At 53.5% G+C, this 23,702-nt stretch overlaps 1 protein-coding gene across 3 annotated transcripts; it reads right to left on the reverse strand.

Moving 5' to 3' along the window:
- Positions 1–76: 76 nt before the first annotated feature.
- Positions 77–20,507, reverse strand: RNASET2 (ribonuclease T2). Of its 3 annotated transcripts, none has more exons than XM_081294540.1 (9): positions 20,325–20,507; positions 16,487–16,547; positions 14,839–14,891; positions 13,391–13,448; positions 11,639–11,709; positions 7,974–8,087; positions 4,801–4,846; positions 2,543–2,617; positions 77–1,698 (listed from the first exon to the last, which is right to left on the reverse strand). In XM_081294540.1, exons 1-9 carry the CDS (start codon positions 20,405–20,407, stop codon positions 1,498–1,500), a joined length of 762 nt encoding a protein of 253 aa, XP_081150666.1. In that variant the 5' UTR covers positions 20,408–20,507; the 3' UTR covers positions 77–1,497. The 3 variants fall into 3 exon arrangements, with proteins under 3 accessions (XP_081150666.1, XP_081150668.1, XP_081150667.1); XM_081294542.1 differs by lacking the exon at positions 20,325–20,507 and adding an exon at positions 19,077–19,156; XM_081294541.1 differs by lacking the exon at positions 2,543–2,617.
- Between the last annotated feature and the right edge of the window lie 3,195 nt (positions 20,508–23,702).

Consider the following 23,702-nt stretch of genomic DNA (forward strand, 5'->3'; position numbering starts at 1 on the left):
GCTCATCTCCTGTGTGTCCTGCCCTCTGAACCTCTGCGATGACGGGGTTATCTCTAGAGACATAGAGGGGTTAGCGTTATTTTTTGGAGTCAACCTGAAAATCTTTCTAATGGGTAAGTGCCTTCACAGGAATCAGCATAGCTGTTTTTAAGACCTAGTTATTTTGACATGGTTGTTCCAGGAATTAAATATTTTTTAATACCTAACACCTGCACAGATTAAGTTCCACGTGTAAAATAAATATTAACCTGATTAAGATAAACAGAAGAGAAATGCAAATTAAAACTACACTGAGATTTCATCTCACTCCAGTCAGAATGGCAATTATCAAGAATACAAGTAACAGTAAATGTTGGTGAGGATGTGGGGGAAAAGGCACACTCATACATTGCTGGTGGGACTGAAAATTGGTGCCACCACTCTGGAAAGCAGTAGGGAGATTCCTCAGAAAACTTGGAATGCAACCACCATTTAACCCAGCTATCCCACTGAATTAAAATCAGCATACTGCAGTGATGCAGCCACATTACTTTTTATAGCAGCTCAGCTCACAATAGCTAAATTATGGAACCAATCTAGGTGTCCTTCAGCAGATGAATGGATAAAGAAAATGTGATATTTATACATAATGGAATATTAGTCAGCTTTGATGAAGAATGAAATCATGGCATTTGCTGGTAAATGGATGGAGCTAGAGAATATTATGCTAAGCAAAATAAGCCAATCTCAAAAAACCAAAGGCTGAATGTTCTCTCTGATATGTGGATGCTAACAAAGAATAAGGCGGGCAGGGAGAATAGAAGTTCAGTGGATTAGACAAAGGGGAATGAAGGGAAGGGAGGGGGAATGGGATTAGGAAAGACAGTGAATGAATCAGACATTACTTTCCTGTGTGCATACATGATTACACAACCAACGTAACTCCCCATCATGTACAACCAGAAGAATGAGAAGTCACACTCCATATATGTACAATATGTAAAAATATATTCTACTGTCACGTATAATTAATAAGAACAGATAAAAATTATAAAATAAAAAAATGGAAAAAAAAATTCAGACAGACAGACCCAGGAGTACATATGGCAGAAGGCAGTTTAGTCAAGCACACCAGGAAGAGACCCTCCACAGAGCACCGCTACCCTCACTTATCCTGATGCGGAGCAGAACACCTCCAAGGAGGGGGCGTCTCAGGGTTCTAGAACTTACAACCTAAGGATGGGGCACTGCTCGGCTACACTGACGTTTCTAATCATGCATCAGTGGATGGAGTCTGATTCCCTTCTGATGGGAACAAGGCCCACTACAACCTCGGCTGTAGATCTAAGTCCACAGAAGAGGAGCCCAGAGTGCAGGTGACCAGGCAGGGTCAAAATCACTTCACAGACACCGGAGGAAAAAGCAGAGAACACTTTAAAAGGCTTTGGAATCATGTTTAAAAATCAGTGATTTGTGAATCTCTTTTTTTATAAAACAGAATATTTCCAAATTTGGGGATCAACGCTGGGTCTTTGCTGGAGGCGGGTAGAAGACTGGGCCATCTTCACAGATGGCCATCCCCTGTGCTGCAGCCCCCTCGGCCAGCCATGCTTCTTGCTTGGGGGACAGCTGCTCCCCTGGCTCGGTGCAATTCCGCAAATGCAAGTCCTCCTTGGTGAAGCACAGCTCTATCTGACCAATGGTTTGCACCTGCTCATCCTAAAAACAAAGATGACAGACGCTTCAGCATTCAGATCTCGGATCACCTTCACAGCTTCAGGATCCAGAAGCTTTAGAAACGCCTTGAGAACCAAGCAGGCGCCAGACTAGGAGCAAAGCCCGGCAGCAGAGGAAGGCTGGTAGGCACAGGAGACTCACAGAAGCACAGCTCCTCCGCTAAGCCTCACGCCCCACCAGCCTGGCAGCCCCCGGGAAGGAAGGCACTCTTAGCTTGGAAGGGACCTTGGAAGGCAGACCAAGTGCACACTTCACACCCACACCGAGAACCCGAGAGAACCACGACTTCATAGTACGTACTACCCTCTTGCTAAAATAACCCGTATGTTTTTTGCCTGAAGAAAGAAACTACAATTTTGTCTATAAATCTGACAGAAAACTGCAGTTTAAATAATTAAGAGTAGCAACACAGAAACTTAGAAACTCTCTAACTTAGAAATGTTCAACTTACTAAAATCCTCACTTCCTTCTCCACACTCCACCCATCCCTGTACACCAGCTATGTCTTCCTCAGGGCAAGTGGCAAGAGGACAAAGCCTATTCTAGCACGGCACTGAAGAAACATGGTTATTCCAAAACACACTGCAGTGCATGCACACACAACACCCCCCTACACACACACACACACGTGTGCACCTGCACTAGTGCCCACAGCACGCTCCTGTCGTGTGCACACACACGTAGCATGTGTCAGCACATGTACAGACACGCATGCACCAACGCGGCTCCACCCCTGGGAACTCTGTGGTGCAGACAGAGCTGCCAGGAAAGTGACCTGGTCCTCTCCGTAAGGACAGCCAGGATGAGAGAGCACGGCACGCCTGACCTGCTGTGGTGGAAGGCACTGGATCTTGGGTACCACTCCATAGACTCTGGTGAGGGCATCTTTAAAATCTGCAATCTGATGTTGAATAAAGGTGTATTAGAAATGACGTCTCAACAGGAAAGGTCGCAGAGGACAGAGTGTGACGCACTAAAAGCAACCGCAGCGTCAGGCCTTCTTCTCCAAGAGAGCTCCTGGCTCAGCTCTGAGAGATGTGACGATGACCACACCCCCTCCCTGAGGAGAGGACATGGTGGACTGGGCTCATCCACGAGTCCTCTCTACTGCAAGCTGACTCCCCTCCCGCCGCCCTTTGTGCCCAGCCCAGCCTCTCCTCTCCCCCTCCTCAAACGCCCAGACCGCAGCCCCCTTGAAGCCAGCTCCTGCCCATGCCCTGCAGCCTCAGGCCTTTCCAGCCCCCCCATTCTGCAAGCCTCTCCCCACACCACCCAGTAACCACCTCCTTTTCAGAAGACAGGCACTGGCTCAGAGCACCCCCCTCTCAACCTTCAGCTACAGGCCTCCGACCCCCCAGCCCTGCCACACTGGGGACACCCCACCCCCCACCCCCTCCTGTACTGACTCTGGGGACTCACACCTCCCAGGGCCATCTGCAGCCCTCGGTGCTCCGCCTCTGCAGTGGATGCTTCCGACCCTCATCCTGTCCAACACTGTGCAAAGCCCCTCCCTGCCACCCTGCTCTCCCCACCCCTTCCCCTGCCTGCTGTTGGATGCCTTCTTTCCCAGCCCACCGGCTCCCTCCCTGTCCGCTCTCCTCCTGGATCTTTCAGAGACCTTAAGTTCAAACTGCCCAGGCTGGATCCAGTCACCCGGCCCCTTGCTGAGTCCCAGAGGCCTAGGCCCCCACTCCTCCCAGGAGGGCGCCTCTCTGGATCCCCCCGCTCTAGGCAGCTGAGCAGCAGAGAGACATGGCTCCCAGCTCTGCAGCCCTCCTGGTGCACTTGCTCCTGAGTCCCTGCGGTGGCACCTGCTGTCCCTCAGCACCACCCTCGGCCCTCCCACTTGGGACACTCCTCCAGTGCTCACAAATGCTGTGCCTTGGTTTCAACTATACCTTTTGGAGCTGGGATTGTGGCTCAGTGGCAGAGCACTTGCCTTGCACCTGTGAGGCAGCAGGTTTAATCCTTAACACCACATAAAAATAAAGGTACCGTGTCCATCTACAACTAAAAAAACACCTTTCCTAGGCAGCCTCTGCTCGGGAGCTCTCTCAGGGCTCAACAGGTGTGTGTCCAGCTGCATGCTGGACACAGAGCAGGAAGCCTGCCAACTGGACTCACTCTCACAGCAGGGACCCCTGGGTCACCACCGCGTATTTCCTGCACCTTAGAGAGCGCCCAGAGCTCACAGGCTTAGCACTCAGATGGGTCTTTGAACCCCAAGTTCTGCCCAAAAACCTAAAACCCACCACCCTTGTCAACGGGAACGTGAGGCCAAAGCAGGCCCGAGAGGGCCATGCGGCTGCCTGGGCAGGGAGGTCTTCAAGGCGCAGCAGCTGCACCCTCCTCAAGCCTAGGGCTCCATGGAGGGAGGACCAGAGGAGACAGCAGCAGCAAAGGGTCCAGCCCTGGCCCAAGCTGTCAGACTGCTGAACAGTCACTCTTACCCTGTGTAACGTCCACACCCTGATAAGCACACTGGCTACCTAAGAATCTGAGCACTACCCTAAAGCAAGAGCCTGCAAGCCACTAAGACGGAGGTAGCACCTTAGGTTCTGCAGGGGACGTGTCTGTCTCTGCTGCAGCTGTCACGAAGCTGAGCCACTCTGCTCCGCTGTAGAGCACAGCAGCTCCTAGTAGAGCGCATGCAGCCGCAGGCCAATAGAACTGTCAGCCCAGGACCAAGAGCTTTCCTTCCTTTTCAGGCATTCAGACCTGGCCAGGCTTCCATTTCTACATCACACAGTTCTATCACAAAAAAAAAAAAAAATGCTTTTTTCTCAAACATAACGTATTATAAAAATGGATGTCCCTTTTTCAAACTCAAATTCCACCTGTCCCCAGACTGTGGAGCACACCGCTACCGAGCACAGGCCACGAATGCGTCCCAACCATTGGTCTAGGTAGCCTTTGTCACACTCAGTGTGCAAACAGGAAAACATCACGGGGAAGCTAGTTAGAGCATGAACAGGAGAAGGGTCATGTTGGGTCACTCTAAAGCCTGACTGTGGCTCAGGGGTGGAGCAACACGCAGGTGTCCCGGGCAGGTGCACATGAGGTCAGACGGAAGGCCATACTCACGTGGTAGTAATTGACGGAGGGTTTGATCCCAAACTTCAGGAGCATGCTGAAATTAAGGAGACACAGTGAGCTGTAGAAAGCAGGCTTGTTTCTTTGGCCTTCTGAAGCTTATTTCATAGAGAGAATCAAGACACTCAGACAGGAGGGTGCTTTATCTGTGACCCTGGGCACTACATCTGCTGCAGGGACAGCTGCCGAGGTGCTGCCCTGCCCCTCTCACCCTCAGTACAGGTGCTTCTGCACCTTCCGGAAGCCATGCAAGGGCTCCACAGCACTTCCCACTCCTGGGCCTCCCCATCGTCCCCTCCACAGCCTCCCAGAAGGCACCTGTTCTAAAGATGGTTAGCGGCTGACTTCTGGAATCCTGGCTTATCCCAGAAAGCTGCATCTGGCCAAGTCTTTAAATATGTCACACGCCTGTCAACCTTGAATCATGTCCTGACGCATGGCCTCAGAGAGCCCACCACGGAGCCACTCAACGGACTAAGCTGTGGAGGTTCAGTGCCAAGTCCCAGACGGCCCCTCCCAAGCACTCCCTGGGGACTGACTTGTCCTCAGCCAGCTGCAGTGCTCCCAGGACCAGCAGGAAATGGTGGCAGGCAAGGGTCCTCCAAGCCCTAGAAATGCCCCAGCCCACAGAAACATTCCACGGCCTGCCCTGTGCCTTCTGCATCCCCTCGACAAAAGAAAGCATGAAATATCTTGGATTTTAAAAATACTTCCTGTGAGTTGCAATGATAATACCTTAGGTAAACTGAGTTAAGTAAAATACATGATTGCAATTAGCTTTACTTGTTCTTCTACTTTAAAGGGGTCATGGAAGACAGTGAATTCTGCAGCTCAGGTTCTATTTCCACTGGGCAGTGCCTTCTGACACAGGTGACCACGGAAAAAAGGCAATGAGAGAAGGACAGGCAACAGGGCACCTAGTCCACCCACATGGTGCGCAAGGTCAGTGGGGCGTCCACCCCAGGTCTTCACCTGTAGGTGCTCATGTGGCCCCACAGGTGCTCTGCAGCTTCACGTCTGCCGCCCGCATGTTACAGTGAATCAAAAACTGTCTATAGGGCTGGGCACAGTGGCCATACCTATAATCCCAAAGGCTCGGGAGGCTGAGGCAGGGAGATACTGAGGCAGGAGGATGGGGAGTTCAAGACCAGCCTCAGCAACTTAGCAAGGCCCTACGCAACTTAGCAAGACCCTGTCACATAACAAAATATAAAAAGGGCTGGCGATGTGGTCAGTGATTAAGTGCCCCTGAGTTCAAAACAAAACAAAGATACCTGCCTACAGTTCCTGATAACTTGTTTATATCCTATAACAAAAAGATAATTTGCAATGGTTTATTAAAAAAAAAGTAAGGGTTCTTGTTTTGGATTTCAACTTCTTAATTTTATGAATGCTATAAATTTTGTATTTTCCTTGGAGAAACTGGAAAGCATGTAATTTTTCTATAACTGATTCTCTGCAAAAGCAGTGCAGTCCCAGTATGTGTCCCCTCAGCAGGCCTGCCCCAGCATGGGGCCAGCAGCTCTGGCCTCCCAGTTACCCCAGAAACTCCAGGGCTACCTTCTGCAAATGTGAACATGCAGAAAGCTACTACATTTCAAAAGCTGCAAAAAGACACCACTTGATTGTTTAGATGCCTTACTTAAAAACTCGACAAATATCTCCTTATTCTCCTTTTTCTGTTTGGATGAATAAAGCCCTGGGTGCAGAGCCAGCCTCAGCTCACACCGCGGTGGGACCCGGGTCGTGTGCAGATACATCTTTCTCTTTCTGCAGAGGCCCCTCCATGGGTCCTGATCTTACTAAAAGAACACTGCTCCCTCTAGAAGAAGCTACAGGTCAAATGGACAAAGTCCACAGCTAATCTGTGACACTCTGCCGGCGGGGTACCTCCTAGGGAGTGCACTGGACACTGCAGATTTTCAGACCGTGAGGCCGCCCAGCCATCCACCCTGAGACGTGGAAGGTGACCCCAGGAGGCAGACAACCACACTTCAGGGCCAGCACACACTTAGAGCCCTGTGCTCTGGCAACCGTCAGCTTCCGACTCCTCCACAGCGTGCCCTTCGACACGCCTCCGTCTCCCCTCCTGTCCTGGGTCTGGCCCATCGATTCAGATTTCCCTGTTTTTGATCCCAAAGATGCAGGAAACTGTCTGTGTGAGACGGTGATGCCTTCAGGCTCTGAGGAGGCAAGAACCAGGGGAGCTTATTCATCTTCTAAACAGATCCCATTTGAGCACCTAGGACATGGCTGAGGAGTGAAGGGCCCTGGGACGCATCTCGTCTGAAGGAAACCTCCCGGATGAAAGCAGGCAGCGGCGCAGACACTGCATAATCTCCTCTTTCCCTTCTTTAAGTCAGCAGTATCTCCAGGTCTGAAGGCCAGGAAGCCAGAGACGGGTGCAGCTAGATCTGGTGCCTGATGCCAGCTCATTCCTCGTGGCCTGCGCCGCTCGCTGTCCTCACAAGGGGGAGTTCCCTGGGGTCATGGATAAGGGCCGTGATCCGACCCAGGAGGCCCCAGCCCTCCACCACTTGGGGTGAGTTGGAGCAAGGGGAAGCACACTCAGCCCTCTGCAGGCCGGGCTCCCGTGCTGACACGCCCCCGCTGTCCTGTCACTTTTCAAAACTTGTCCCTGGCTTATCACGATCACTCACAATAAGGGACAGTAAATACGTGTCTAGATGGGAGGGGCAGGGCTGGCCCTGAGCCCTCTCAAGGACCAGACTGGCAATGAGTGGACTGACTTGGCCCCTGCAGGACACACCTCCTCACAAGTTCACTGGCTCCTGCCTGGTGATAGCCCACTCCCCGACTCCAGGGATGAGGCAAGGGCAGGCAGGGGCAGGTCCGCGGGCTTGGGGTACTTCTAGGGCTCAAGGACTCTGGCCCGCTGCTCCTGCCCGCTCCAGTCCCACAGGCTGCAGACTCCCTGGGCACTCGGGAAGTGGCTGTTCAGACGGCAGGGCAATAGCTCTGCTGCCTCGCCATCCCCCACTGAGCCAACCGGCCACTCCACAGCAGGTCAGTGCCCAGGGAGGCAGCCGCAGCCTGAGCCACTGACTGTGAGGCTCAGGGGCGGCAGGGGCTGCCAGCAGATCACCGTCCACACTCACCCGTGCCCTGGGCCCAGGCTGGGAGCCTGTAGAGGACACACCCACCTGTTGAGGTCCACCTGCTTGTACAGAGCCAGGCTCTTCCCAAAGTACTTCCTCTCCGAGTTGAGGGCGTCCAGCTGGGCAGCGCAGGTGCCGTGCTTCTCCCACTCATGCTTCCTGGGGGTTCAGAGCAGGGTTCAGACCCGCCCCAGCACCTGGGCCACCCTCACCAACGGGAAGGCAAACAGCATCCGCAGCATCAGCACCTGCTTCACCTGCGCTTGGGACAAGGCTCCAGGAACAGGCCCGTGCCCAAGGTGCCCCCCTGTGCTTCTGCTTCCTGCCACCCAGCAGCTCACCCCAGCAATCGGCTTGCTCAGCAGAACACTCCAAGTGAGATAAAGAAACACCACTGTCCAGACGCCCACCCAGCTGTGGGCAGTCTGCTGCCACAGACCGGGCAGCTCCACGGCAGCACAGCCCGCTCCTACGCAGTAGGCCGAGAAAGGCACGAGATCCATCACCCAGGATGGCTCCGCCAGGCCCCTCTCGGCCACCACTGACCATTACAGTGGGTGCAGCCCTTCCACAGGAGACGATCACACACAGCCAAGGGGCTTGACCAAGCCGAAGATGAGCAGCAGTTTGTGTTCCTGAAAAACGTGGCTGCTGCCAGCTCCTGAGGTTCTACCGTAGTCTACCCCACGGCTCACGCTCTCCACTTGGCTCTCACAACACTGCGGGGCAGAGCACTACTGCCCATTCAGCAATGGGAGCTGCGTATTCGAGGGGCTAGGTCTCCTGCTGAAGGTCACAGGACCAGGTTGTCCCAGAGCCTGCCCTTGAACCGTCTCAATGCCCAGGTCAGGGCCCTTCACGCCACACTGCCATCCAATCAAACGCTGAACAGAACGTGCACCCACCTTGAGGACAGCTGACAACTTGACAGTTCAGATACAACCAGGGTTAGCACGAAAGACCAAGGGGTGTCAGGTCCCCAGGTCTATCAGGGATCAACTCGTGAAGCTTTAATAGATAACATTTATGCCACCACTTACAGAGCACTTAACATGAGTCCTTCGGAAGCACAATCTGTGCATTCATTCGTGGCAAAGTTCACCTACAGTAGGAGTTTTAAAGAACTGTGATAGAGGTGACGAGCTTCTGGGACCTGAGAAAAGCAGGGCGGTTGAACACAGGAAGGGTGGACACAGGTGAGTAACTAGCCTTCTCCATCCAGAAGTTTCCAGGCAAGCTATCTCCACTTTCTATATTCCATGGTCCAGCAAGGGGAGGCTGAACGGTAACTGCAGAGAAACCAGAGTGATGGAATGACCTGTGGCCTGTCCCACAGGGATGCTGTGGCGAGCAAAGAAGCAGAAATCGTGCTCAGCGCACAGTAACACTGACTATTAATGTCAAAAAAGTCAACTACTCTTACCTTCAGAGCAAGCTTGACTCAATCGACCTTAGAGGTAGGAATATGTGAAAATATTGATAGTAATGTAGCTCAAAATATTCACTCACATCATTTAGACCTGGACAGTCTTTCATTTACCATCGACAGGGTTGGTTACTAATCCCAGGTGTCTTGGGTGCTGCCCTCTCCTTGGACATGCCTTGGCTGGCCCACCAAGGGCAGAGCAGGGCCTGGGGTAGAGGCCCTACGGGTCACCCTCACCATCACCTTCCGGTCAGCGCTGAGAGGCACATACCCCTCAGGTGCCCCTCAGACTGACATAGCCCCCGGGAGGCTGCATGGTCAAGCTGGGTGTGACCTAAATCTCATTCGTTTTCTTACAAGAATCAGAAAACAGAACAGAAGCCCTTACTCTGTAGAGGGCTGTCACACATGCTCTTCATGGTGGCTGATCTTAGGAACTATCCTAAACCTCAAGCCATAAATGCCACGACGCCCTCCTACGCACGCTGGATTGGGTGGGGTTTACCACGTTCTCTGTACGCCTCCCTCCCCGGACACTTCCCTGTGGAAAGCTGGGGACACCTGATGGACGCAGAGCCAGGGAGAGTGAGGCCTCGGGAGGCAGACAGGAACACCCCTTCCCCTCGGGTGTGTGAGGGGCTCTCAACAGTGGGAACGCTGACCAGGGGCATGGCTGCCCTCTGTTTGGAACAGAGGCTGAGCGGTGATTCGCCGTTCAGCTTGCAGAAGGACGGTAATCACCTGCCTGTGCCAGAGCACTGAGGAGGCCACGTACCCTGCCCATGCTGCCCTAAGCAGCAGGACCCGCTCACAGAGGCCATCTTCTCTGTTGGCTGGTTTATTTGTGATCTGACTGAAATCTGACTCCTCCATCAGGACACAGGGCTCCCCTGGAGAGCCGGGTTTTGCCCACCGAGTCACTGCTGCAGCTTAGATCTGAAACGTCCCCACGGCCCAGTATCACAGGCTTGGTCACCCCCAGCCTGCGGGCCACTGGGAGGTGGTGGGGACTTACAGAGAGGTGGGCCTAGCGGGAGGAACTAGTCACCAGGTTGTGCCTCTGAGGGGAAACTGGGACCCCGCCTTCCTGTTCCCAGCTGACATGAGCAGCAGCCTCCTCTGCCAAGCGCTCCTGCCGTGAGGTACTATGTACGCCACCGAAGGCCCAAAGCCACTGGGGCATGCAACCATGGACCAAAACCTCCAAAACCATGAGCCAGAGTCCACCTTCCCTCTTTTTAGGCTGACTCTCTCCAGTACTTGAACACTCACCGGCACAGTGACCAGGTTCATCATTTGAAACACACTGAAGTACATGCAGAGGTTTCTCCTGTTCCCTGCTTCAACTCACGATGGTAATGACCTATTCTGAAGCCACTTCCTAGAATGTAGGCTGCAGAACAAGTGCTGAGGCCTGAGCTAGTCAGCAACCAGACTCTCAATGGGAGTGGCTCCATGAAGGACAGGCTGACCCATCAGCCAGGGGGTCATCTCTTTCACTCCATCATTACAAAAAGCCTTTTGCTAAACTCAGCTTTTCTTTTTTCCCTGAAAATCGTACATAAAAATATTTCTAGGCTGATTAATCTTTCTGGGAAAGATTAGTTATAATCTGAATCACAGGTTGTCATATTAGAGAAACATGTTGGGGAAAAAGAATCACCTTCAGTTGAAACAATGCAAATAAAAGGAATGTCAATTTTATCTTTTTATAAAGCAATGACTTTAGAAGCTATCCTGAGCTGACTGCAGCCCTTCTGCCTGGGGCGCCCACTCCTGGGTGACAGGTGAGAGCTCACAGAAGCTCTGCCTGGGAGGCCGGGTAGGTGCTGTGAACCGGGCCTCAGGCAAGGATCCCGCCTTCTCTACTCCCCAGACGTGGGTGAGGTCATGATCTGTAGGTATGTCTTCTTTTTAAAATGTATTTCAAGAGAACAGCACAATATCCCTAAGAAATACTCACTCCTGACTAATTTGGATTAAGACATGTAAGTACTTCACTTATATTGTCTTTAGTGGAGAAAAGTCTTAAATGAAGTAGCGAATGAAAGCACACAGGAGAGAAAACACCTTTGTAAGGTCAATTCTGCTGTCCCCCGCCTCTTCCCCACCGGAGAAAGCCACCCAAACTGGCCAAACGAGTCATCTCCATATCAAGGATGTTCCTGCTTCCCAGCCCCAGAAGGCAGGTGCCTCCGCCCCGCCTGCTCCCCACGTCGCCCACAGAGTCCCGTTCAGAGCGCACGAAGCAGCTCCCCAGCCTGGCAGGATGGCTTCCACTTACCAGAACTGGGTGCGGTTGGAAGAGGGGTGAATGACATCGGGCCAGTATATCTTCATGTCCGGCATGAGGTCCTGCACATAATTTTTAAAATAAGTGAAAACAGTCTACACCAGACCCGACAAACACAAAGCCCAGAAGGCAAGTGGGTAAACTAACGTTTTCAGACATTCAACCTGGTGCTTATGTAGAACTCTCAGGTAAGTGAAGTAATCCTGCAAAGTGTTTCTTCAGATCTGTGTAGGACTAAAATCTGAGCAATCGTACAAGGGCATGATGGACGAAAGGCTACACAGGTGCACCCAGACCGTCGACTATCACTCAGCACTAAAAGAAGAAGACACCAAGCCAGAAAAGACACGGAGGCACCTCAGTGCATGCCGACAAGAAGCCTGTTCACGGAGGCTCCGTAAGCCTATAAACAAATTGAGGGTGACTGCTTTCTCCATTTCCCACACTACCCTCAGTGCCCATCAGCGCTCCAGTAACTGGCCTCCTGCCCTCTAAACACACCCTTCTGCCTCCCCTTCTCTCAGAGCTGCCCACCATCAAGACAGTTCCCTCAGCCAGGCACGTGGCCACGCCTGTAATCCCAGCAGCTCGGGAGGCTGAGGCAGGAGGATCCCAAGTTCAAAGCCAGCCTCAGCACTTAGCAAGGTCCTAAGCAACTCAGCCAGACCCTTTCTCAAAATAAAAAAATAAAAAGGGCTGGGGATGTGGTTCAGTGGTTAAGTGCCCTGCCAAAACAGAAAAAGAGTCCCTCCTCACCTGCCCCCCCACTCAATCTTCAGCCACCACCAGCCCCCTGGAGAAGACACAGGGTGACAATGTAACTTATGGTTCACCCCAGGCCACTTTGGTTTGGGACAAGTGCCGAGTTGGACGTGATGCCACGTGGGAGCAGAGTGTCCACCAGCTGCCCCAGGCCCAGTGCAGAAGGCATCCTTTCACAGACCCTGAACAGAGCCCTGTGGCACTACTTCATCAACCTCCCCCCCCAGACTGACTGTCTTCACAGGCCCTTTGGACGCAGGGGCCACTCCAAGCCTGCCCTGCTCCTCTCGGTCCACACTGTGGCCTGCCCTGCCCCCCCACCACCCCCAGTTACCTGACATGTGCCCGACTACACGTAAGATTTGCAGGCTCCTCTAAGCAAAGACAAATGCATGAGTCGGGGAGGGTTCTACACTCCACAGGGACGACAAGTGTCCAAGAGCTCTTCGGCTGCCAGTGCTCATACACTGCAGCCCTCTGACTTAATCCTTACCCGGAGTTCTGCAGTGGACTGGGCATCATCCCTCATTCAGGGTCTATACTTGGAAACCAGTCCCACCATGGCCAGAATGGCCGGCCTAGGTAGTACCCTGTGCACGCTCCCTGGGTCACAGCTGTCTGGAGTCACCACACCACATCCCACGCCAACCAGAAACCCATGCAGCCCTGACCCAGGAGCCCAGGGCCTGGAGATGAGCATCCGATATGGGCCACCAGGGCCACCTTGGCCCGCCTGAGCACCTTCCTACACTCGCTCCCGCAGCGGCTCAGACCCAGGGCAGAGGGTGAGACAGGCGGCCTCCATTTAACTCATGAGGTTGTTTTCTGTACTGATAGTTACTAAAACATCACCGGGGTTCCATCCTACAGAATACTTTCTCAACCTGGAATCTGAAACATGACTTGGAAGGTACACCTGGGAAGAAGAGTTAATGTTGTTCAATGCTTTACCACAGCAGAAATATAATCGAAAGTTAATACCTTAATCTCGTCTACATTGAAGTGCCACGATCGATTGCATTCTTCTCCTTTGTCAGGCCTTGAGATCCAAATGAAAGGACACAAAACAAGAAATATTAGCCTGGCTTGAAACGACATCAGAACACACACATTAACGTCTGCAGCGAACAGAAAGAGAAATTCCCTCTGGGAACTCTTTACCCACACGAGTCATTTAACAAAGAATGCCCAGATGCCCGTTATCGCAGTCTGAGTTACTTTTGAAGAGGAAAGAGTGTTAAAAACACCCAGGGATAACACAAACAGGTTGTTAGCAGGGGAAGCTCGGTAAACGACCCAGCAGGGGCACTTTGGAGTCGGCCCCACCCCAGCCGTCTTCCAGCAAGAGGGTTCTCCGGGGTCTGACCTGGGCATGGGCATGCCCAAACACAGCCTGAGAACAGCCTGTGTCCCTCTACAGGGTGATGGCACTCAGCGAGGTGATATGACCGGCAGGCTCACAGAGGGCCTGGCCCATGACAAGACCAGCGAGGACACCCTTTGCTGGATCTGTTGGGACACACGCACACTCCTGCGTCTGAGTTGTATTCTATCAGGACAAGTCTGACTCTGGACACACCAACGCATACGCCCAGTGCAGCCTGTCCACGAGGTCACTGAGCGGACCTTCAAGACCCCTGGGAGCCCTGCACAGCACAGGATGCCGAGCTGCAGAAACCTGCACCCTTCGCCTGCTGGAAGGAGGGAGGAAAGCCCGGTAGGTTTTCATTCCAGGCTCAGAGAGGCAGCAGCCACAACAGGGCATCTGAGGACAGCAGAGGGCACCTAGCAAAGTCCAGGGGAGGCCCAGATCCCAGAGGCTGGCCTATTGCGACCTGGAGAGTTGGAGGGAACTGGAACTAGACATGGGTGCCCAGGTCCCACCAAATTTGTTTCCTACTAACCCCCATAACTAAGAACAAGGAAGGAGGGGAAGAGCAAACCAGCCCGTCCTCCATGGGCCAGGGGGCCCCGTCCAGCACAAGCGAGTGCACAGGACCGAACATGAAGGAGTGCACGCAGAGCTCCAGCAGAAAGCAGGCAAACCCAGAATGGAGAGCTCAGATCCTGGGAGTGAGCACAACATGGATTCTCTCTCTCTCTCTCTCTCTCTCACTTATTCATTTATTCTTACATTCACTTATTATGGGCCCAAAGAAACACTGAAATAAAATTAAAATCTGGGGGCCCCACAATGTACCTAGAACCTCTTAGCACATATTTAAAATAGATAGTTAATAGTCTAGCCCAACAGAACTAAACAATGGAATTAGGGTTACGTTAGAAAGGCTGAACACATTTTAAATAAAGATCCGGCCCACTGTATAAACTCCTAACAAAAACAACAAGCGCAACATGGTGAAGATGCGAGGAGATGGAACTCAAATCAGCTTCTGCCTCTTCACCGCCCCATGGTGTCTGATGCTTGCCATAGTCCGTGGATCGTCCAGTAGTCCAGAGAGTTCCGACAGCTGTCAGCTTCCTGGGGAGAAGGACACAGGAGAGGGTTGGTTCACTGTGAAGCTCCTTCAGCACCCCAAGTTCTGTCACTGTACGTCAGCAAGGCACAGGTACGCTATCAACACCAGGTACATCCAGTGCTGATCTACGGCAAGCTCACTGCAGGGAAGGAACTAAATCAAGCTGCAGGCTCCAGACCAGTCCTCAGAACCGCGACTTCAGGGACAGAACGAGACCGCTATTTCTGTTCTTCTCATTATCAGTGGGCCAGTGGCACCCAAGGCAGCTCCCATGCAGCAAACATTCACGCTTCCTCCCAGGCATAAATACCCTAGTGAAGTAATAAGTATTGAAAACCGGAAGCCAACCCACAAGGAGGGGAAGACAGGAGGTTATCCTGATCTCAGTAAGAAAGCCAAGGTTGTCAGCCATTGCTCAGCGCCTGGAGTGCAGGCCAGGCTCCAGCTGGCCGAACCCTGTGCCCTGCGCCCTCATCATGACTCTGTTCCACCCTAGGCCACAGAGACAGCACCGGAGGGGACTGGGACACCATGCAGGAGTGGAAGGCCGAGACAGGAGCAGTCCAAGGCCATCATGGACGTGCTAGGAGAGAGCTCCCGTCACTGGGTGAGGACAGCAGGAAGCAATCTTGAGGAAGCTGAAGCCCAGAAAAGGCCTGCAGGCCCCAAGACCCGCCTGCCCAGGACCCAGTCCTCAAAGTGAGTGCTGGCTTGGGAATGCCATGGATTTCCGTGACTGAGCTGTGACCAACAAGATGCGCTTCTAAGCTGCCCAGCCAGAGGACGGGCCAGGCAGGGACTGTGGGAGCAGGGCCCCAGCTGGTGAGCTCCAACAGGACGAGCCTGGACACAGAACCCGCCTGAAGGGACACAAGGCCCAAAGCAGACAGAGCCGCAGACACAGAGAGCTCAAGCCAGAGGGGGAAGGGCGCTGCTGGTGCCACTCAGAGCAGCAGAGGGGCAGGCACAGTTCCGGCGCCCCCCCGCCCACGGGAGACATGTCTCCAGCTTCCAATGACATCAAAGGAGGAGACGAGTCCAAGTCTGAACCGTGTCCCTCAAAGACACATCCCTGTCCTGTAGCTCTACCTGTGACCTGTCTTGGCAGATGTCATCAAGATAAGGTGAGGTCATATTTAATTAGGGTGGGCCCTAAACACAGCCACTGGTAGACTCAGGAGGTGGAGAAGCCCCTATGCCCATGAAGGGGGCACACTGGGACGATGCATCCGTGAGCCTAGGATGCCAAGAACTGCGGCCCTACCAGAAGCTAGGACACAGCCTGGAACAAACTCTCCCTCAGAACCCTCTGGAGGGAACCAACCCGACCCATGTCCCCATCTTAAACTTCCAGCTCCAGAACTGCGGGCAAACCCATTTCTGGGGTTCTAAGCCACTCCACTTGTGACTTCCACAGCCGCCCTGGGACACAGCACCCAGCCCTCTGGCAGTGTCCTGCTGGCAGGCACAGCTCTGCCGAGCAGCACCCTGGGGCAGGCAGGAGGCTGGAGGTCAGTGGGCCAGTGGCACCCAAGGCAGCTCCCATGCAGCAAACTGACTCTCCAGGTCCCTTGGATCCAGGGCCAGGAAAACTCACCTTGCACACTGTTGGGGGCCAGTGTTGGGTCAGAATTAGTTTCTTCCACTCATGGCCACCACTGTGAAAACACAAAATATTTATTTTTCAGTAACATTTTTAAAGTTACAGAAAAATTAATTCATCCATTCAACACTAAGTACCCATGAGACTAGGGGCACCATCAGGAACAAAGCCCCCACCTCCTGGAGTGCCCAAGCCACAGAGAAGGCAACAAGCACTCTAAGAACTTGTGCATGGTGGCACACAGCGTCACGTGGCAAAGCACACACAAACAGAAGAGGACGAGCAGGGGTGAGCCAGGGAGGGTCCTGCCCAGGGACCCAACTGAGCCTGAAGCACCTTTCTCCTGCCCCAGCAGTTCAGAAACGTTTACAGATGACTTGTGAGTCCATCAGATTCTGAAAACCGGGTATCTTTTTGTAATTCATGTAACAACAAAACACAACTTGTGGAAGGCTACCCTCACTATGCCATTCAGGGTTCAGATTCACAGGCTGCTCTGCAGGTTTGTCATGTGATCACAGGGTGCTACTGCAGAGCCACCGTGGCAACCTAGAGCATGCCAGCGCACAGCACGTCATGTGCGTCTCCTGGAGCATGGCCGGTGCACACACAGCAGGTATGTCACCTGGAACACGGCCTGTGCAGTGCCTGTCATGGTGTTATCTAGAGCGTGTGTTACGCTGCGCCAGGTCATGCAGTTTGGGCGCTGCACCTGTAACTGGGGTCCACTTAGGCTGTGAATCCTGCCCTTGCTGCTCTGCCACTGACTTATTTTTAAAATGGACAAGTTTCTTGCTCCTCCCTAATCCCAGGGGGAACAGCATTACCTTTCTTCCCTGACCTAGGCAGACTTATCTGTCCTTGACACATGCCCATCATAGGAATGAAATAATTCAGACTTTGGGATGGCACCAGAAGATCTAAGGAATGACCATCCCCCAAATCAATAAGCGAATGACCACGCCAACAGGGAACACCAGGAATGGAGCCCTTGAACCACCTCTTTCAAAGCCTCCAGTTCCTCCCGACCCGCAGAATCACAGCCTCCAGGACAGGAGTCCCCTGTGCTTCTCCTTTGCCACCAAAGCAAAGTTTTTCTCAAGTTTTACACGCCCTCTCACGTGTCTCCTAACGTGCACCAAACTCCCCCTGCCTGAATACAGAAGCCCACCCAATCCTGACTTTGCTGAGGGTGGTGCAGCTGCAGTTCCCACACTCGGAGCTCTTCAGCAGGAGGCCCGCCATGGTTGGTCCCCTCAAACTGGTGTGTTGGGACCTGGGCTCCAGGGGGCCCTGCTGGGAGGTGGCAGGACCTTTAAAAGGTGGGTCTAGGAAGGGATGAGGGCTGTGTCAGGGCCTGAGCCCGCCCCCCCCCCTTCAGCTCCTCTGGCCACGTGATCCTTCCTCCTGCCCCTGTGCCCACTGCCATGCCCTGTGGTCCTGGCAGGAGCTAAGTGGGTGCTGGAGCCATGCCCCTGACCCTCCAGAACTGAGAGCAAAATAAGCCTTTGCTCCCTAAGTAGCTGGCACAGGTATTTCACTGCAGCACACAAAAGGGACCATGACGAGGCCTCTGACCATGTTCACAAGGCTCAATATGCAGAGAGATCAAAGTAGAAGTGCAGCTGGCAAACATGTAAGTGAAAAAGGCCAGCAGTCAGGCTGACAGTTGATTCAGAGCAAGTCAAGAGTTAGGAAGACTCAGAGTGAACTAAATCAGCGGCTCCACCAGTGACGGGGGTGGACAGATGTGAATGGTGGGAACATGAGGTTAGGGGACCAGTTCTATAAACTGGGCCCAGGTGCTGACCCCCACATGCTTCCTTTTTCAGTAAACAATTCACCGGCAGCTCTGACTGGCCTAGGTGGACAGGATATGTCCCATTCCTCAGCCAACCACCTGTTACCTGTGTGAGGAACACAGGCCCAAAATAATGTGGAGAAGAGAAACCCAAGTTAGCCAGAGGGGGAGATGGTAGTGACCCTGCCACAGACCACACCTGAACTCAGGCAGATAAGGAAAATTCCTCCTAAGCATAAAATCTGCAACACTGTAGGGTTAAGAATCCAGTGAGAAATGCTCAGGCAATGGGCTCCAGTTTAGGTCTTATTCAAAGGCAGAGTCCACACTTAGAGGCTAACCAGTAAAAAGATGAAGGAGCACCGACTGAGGAGGCGTTTTCCAAATGTAAAAGACTATTTATGGGAACACTCCAGCCAACTCCTTGGTCCCAGAGAGGTGGGAAAATAGAAGGTGAAGTGCACCAAATGGTCGTTACAGGAAGGATTAAAACTCAGGCTAAGGGCTGGGATTGTAGCTCAGTGGTAGAACACTTCCCTAGCAGGTGTGGGTTTGATTCTCAGCAACTCATAGAAATAAACATCCATTGACAACTTAAAAAATATATATATTTAAAAACAAACCCAGGCTAAGAGACACAACCAGGGCCCTTGGTGATTTTTCAATGCCTGTTAGACATAGATTTGTCTGTGTTCATAACCCCCAACCAAGTAAGTCCTGAAGCCAGAGCACCAAAGTGGACTTCCCTGCTGTAGGTATCCTCCCACACGGCGTGAGTTTTACCTCTTCTCACTGCAATAAATCCTACTCTGTCTACTCTTCCCTTCGGTTATTGTCCATGGATTTTAGTCTTCAAGTTTGCCAGACAAGAACCTAGAAAGAAATTGGTGAAGCAGAGAGTCTAGTTTTATTTCAAAACTCTGGTTTCACAAGCTTCTGTAAATAATCGTGTACTATTGAGTAAGTAGGGAAATCACAATCATGGTGGAAATCTGAACTGATGATGTACCCTCTCTGCATAAAAGAAAAAGAGAGGAACTGCAGTGTGAGAACCAAGCTGGGGTAGGTGTTAGGGGTCAGGCCTTCATGGCCCTGGTGCTACCAAAACCTGAGGCTGCAAAGTGAAGCAATTTCCAGGAAGTCCACATCAGTATGTTACAATAAAGGCAGCAAGGTTTGGAGCTATGTAACATTTGTAGCAAAATCTCCCATCTATCATCCAGGCAAGAGCAAAGACCCACCCGACCTACTCTATCCATGAAGAAACAAAGACAGGCTCAAGAGAAGAGTCACTTAGCACAGAAGACCCACGTTTTCAAGCCCAGTTAGTACTTGGGAAATGCCCTTGGAGTCTGCGTTAACTCCATGCTCTCCCAAACCAGCACAATTACATCAGTTGCAGGAGTTAAGTGAGAGTCCCGGAGCGCCACATAATGCAAATTAAGGTTTCCAGCAAACACACCTGAATTCCATCCATCAGGAATTGTCCCAAGCCCTTCCTGTACCCCTAATGCTGCCTCCTGATACTAGCTCCGCGGGCAGGTGAGGACAGAGCAGCAGGGCTCCAGGGGCACACCGCTGGAGAGCACCTAGCAGGTGGCACTTGCGCTGCCCACGGGCTACTTCCTTAGGGCAAGTGGGAAAGTATGCAAACGTAGCTCTTAGAAAATACTCTTTCTGGAGACTCTGAACTACAAAGTTGTCTCTTAAGTCTATTCCAAAACAGCGATGATGCTTAATTGAAAGGTAAAATCCCGTTTTCCACCCCCACTGTGCAACTATGAAATGCTCTCAGCCGGACCCTCACCCAAACCCCAGGGAAAAGATTAGAAAGTGGTCTTCCGATGTTGGTGTCCGCTGCACGGTTATCATCCGGGTTAGCCGCGACGGCCGGCGCTCCCCTAGCGGCTGGACAGGCTGCAGCCGCGGAAGGGACGCGAGGGCCGGCGGCCGAGCGGGCCCCAGAACAGAAAGCGGAAGGAGGCGCGGGGCGGCCCGGCACCGGCCCGCACTCCCGGCCCGCGCACTCACCTCCACCCCGCGCCCGCACACCACAGGCAGCACAGCGCCAGGCCCCAGCCCAGGAGCGCGCGGCGCACAGCCGGGGACGCCATGTCCTCGGGGCCTCCCGACGGCTCTCCGCGACCCCCGCCGGCGGCCCGGGCCCAGTGCGCTTCCGCCCCGCCCCGGGCGGACCTGGGCGCCCTGGCCACGCCCACCTCTCCGGATGCCACGCCCACGCCTAGCTACCCGGCACGCCCCCAGCGCCCTGGCCACGCCCTGCTGCCCAGCGGACCCGCCCGAAGTCACGCCCCGGCCCGGAGGGCGCTCGCCCGCGGAGGGGCCAGAGTGGCGTGGGCGCCTGGCTGGGCTTGCTGGCCTCCGCCCCAGGGCCTGGAGAGCGTCCCCTCGCCGCCTCCGGACTCACAGACGCCACCATCTCGAGCAGCTCTGCGTCCCCGGAGCCCGCAGCCCCGACCTGGCCCACCTTTTCGCTGGCAGCCCCAGCCGTTCGCCACCCCGGAAAGCTGACCCATGCCCGCGACCCGAAGCTGACCCGCCGCAGCATCCCCTTGTCCACCCACTGCTCCAGCGGTCCTGAGCCTGCCCCCGCACATAGCAGAGACCTCTTCCTGGCAGAACAGCTCTGGGTGCCCGGGTCCTTGTGACCTCCTTCTGCAGGGACGTCCCTGAGATAGCGTGGGATCTGAAGGGTCGCTCTCTGTACACTCTCAGTCGCCCTGGCATCTGCGATGTCACTAGCACTGCTAGTGTTTACTGGCCTTCACGACCTGCACCCCAGTCCCCTGTCCCAGAGACTAGGATGGCACCTCTGTGACATCCACAAGAAGCCCTTGGGGGACAAGACTTGGAAAACCATCTGCTGAAACTCCCAGTGATGCAGAAGCCTTACTCCCTCAGGGAATGACAGACAGGGACATGAGCCTGTCTGTGGTGGGTGCATGGAGAGGGTCCCGGATTTCAGTCTCCTGTGCTCGGCCAGGCCTCGCCCTCTTCCATAAGACACTGCTGTCCAGTTTCTGCACCCACCTGCCTGGCCAGGTGGCAAACTGCACAGGGGCCCCATCCTGTGCTCCTCACATACCCACAACTACAACATGGACAGTCACGGGTGCATTTTGAGTAAAACTGGCTTCCTCAGGTTCCTGTGACTTTAAATCAGGTGGCCTGTAATCTGCTCTTCTGCAGGCCTCAGTGTTGTCCAATAACATTCAGACTGTTTGAGATAAGATGTGGTTAACACTTGTCTTTTCCTCTAGACTGAAGAGTAAGGCCCATGTCCTTCTTGCCCACCACCTTGGCCCTGCCACCCGGCACAGTGATGGCATGTAGTAGGTGCTCAATGAACACATGATCTGCAAAGGACCACCACCTTGGCCCTGCCACCCGGCACAGTGATGGCATGTAGTAGGTGCTCAATGAACACATGATCTGCAAAGGAGTTGCAGGAGGGCTGACCAGGCCTCCTTTCCCCCTCCCTGGCCTCCTCACTTCCTTTTCTCTGGCCCCTTTAACTCCATCCCACCCCCTCACCCCCAGCTCATGCCCCCATGGTTCCATCCTCTTCCTTCTCCTTTCTTTTAAAAACAAAAATAGTTCCCAGAATCCTACTTCTCCCCTCACCCACAGTCCTGTCTGTTTAAATAGCTTCTCAGAGGAGCCGGTTTTAACCCCTACCAAACAGAAACCCAACTCTGGACATGGAGAGTTGGTGGCAGGGGTGGGATGGACTGGGGCAGGCGGCAGTGGGCAGTGGGAGGGGACAATGGGCTCCACAGAAGGGGGTGGGGCTTCTGTGTAGAGAGGAGGGAGACTGTGGGTTGGGGCGTGGCTTCATGGCCTTACCCTGAGAGCAGCTTCCTCTCAGGGGTCCAGCTCCACCTGCCCGAGGTGAGCAGGCCCTTAGTGAAGCCTTCCCAAGGTTCTGGTGCAATGTTCTGCTCCCCTTCACAGTGGGCACTGGCGGTCCAGCTCCTCACCCACAGGCAGAGAAGGGAACTGGAGGGTGAGTGTCAGCCTTGTGCCAGGCAGATGGGGGCATCTGTGCCTCTATCCAGGTCATATGGGAAAGGGGCATCCTTTTTCCAGAACCCAGAGAGTGAGGGGCTTTCTTACCTTTGCCATTTTCCAAGTCCACAGGGCTCAGATAGAATTCAGCCATGTCACCTCCCACTCTGAAGGAGCCACCCAGCTATTTCCTGTTGTGTGGCCTCATTTTTTCTCAACTTAGCTCTGTCCATCACCTGAGAATTCCATGTCCTCTTCACGTTCTCCCTCCCTTTCCCCAGTAAGGGCACTGTCCATGACGTGAGGGAAGAGTCAGCTTCAGCCTCTTGCTCGCGTGAGCCCTTCAAGACCTGTACCTCATTCAGTATTCATAATTTTGCATTCTTCTTTTAAAGAGGGGACTCCAAATCATTTGCAACCCCCAGAACCTGGATGTGAACCTGGGACATCTGTCCATAATGTCCTCTTAGCAAGCCCCTAAACGGAGTGCCATTCAGAGTGAGTGTCCAGTAGATGTTTGTGTAAGGAAGAAGGAGAGGAAGAGTGGCTCCTCGGCAGCTGAGGAGGAGTTTGGGCACAGTTTTGGGGGCTGGACAGCATTCACAGGAACAAGGGCATCCGGGAGCTGGTCAGGAGCCAGCGCAGTGACTTTATTGGTTCCCACAACACAGGGTGAGAAGGCTCAGATGATGAGGTTGAAGAGACCAGGGTAGCTTTCGTAGCAGCATGTCCTCGGAGGGGGCAAGGGCAGGCTGCAGTGGGCATCTCCATGGACAGATGCCCTTTAATGCCCTCTATGGAGCTCAGACTCCACAGAGCAAGAGGCTTTGTTACATATCATCTTCTCGGATTGGAGTCCTTGTTTCCAGTTCTCATGTGGATTTTTGTCAGATTCACTGCAGTAACAGATAACTCCCAAATCTGTGTGATTGACTCCAGCGTGAAGCTTGTCCTGTGCTGTAATCCTGGCTGCCCCGTCTCAGGAGCTGCCGTGGCCCGTGGTCTTCTTCACTCTGAACCCAGGATGAATCTACTGCCCATTCAAAGGGCACAGCAATGGCAGGACCCCATGGTGGCCCAAACTTGCCAGCAATAACATTGAATTTTTCACTGAAATTCCTTTAGCCAAAACAAGTGAGATGCCACACCTGATGCCAGTAGAGTGGGAAAACACCCCTCCCAGGTGGCAGAAGAGCAGCTGATCGGGACTGGCGCAAGGAGTGGTAGAGTTACCATGACTGAGGAGGGAGGAAGAAGAGCACTGAAAACCAGGTGAGAAAACCGAGAGCAAGGAGTGGGCAGAGACCCCACCTAGAGGAAGGCACTGACGGCCAGGGCGCTCTGCGTTCCCTGTGGAAGGATAGCATAACCAGAAGCACA

This window comes from Spermophilus citellus (assembly GCF_964194105.1).
Source record: "Spermophilus citellus genome assembly, chromosome: 5".
Classification (NCBI taxonomy): domain Eukaryota; kingdom Metazoa; phylum Chordata; class Mammalia; order Rodentia; family Sciuridae; genus Spermophilus; species Spermophilus citellus.

Excerpts from the sequence above, each read along its gene's own strand:
- RNASET2 (XM_081294540.1), bottom strand. The coding sequence starts at position 20,407 with ATGGCGTCCCCGGCTGTGCGCCGCGCGCTCCTGGGCTGGGGCCTGGCG. Across the intron at positions 16,548-20,324 it reads TGTGCGGGCGCGGGGTGGAG|TGGTGGCCATGAGTGGAAGA; the intron begins GTGAGTGCGCGG and ends GTGTTTTCACAG. Across the intron at positions 4,847-7,973 it reads AAGCAGGTGGACCTCAACAG|CATGCTCCTGAAGTTTGGGA; the intron begins GTGGGTGTGTCC and ends CCTTAATTTCAG.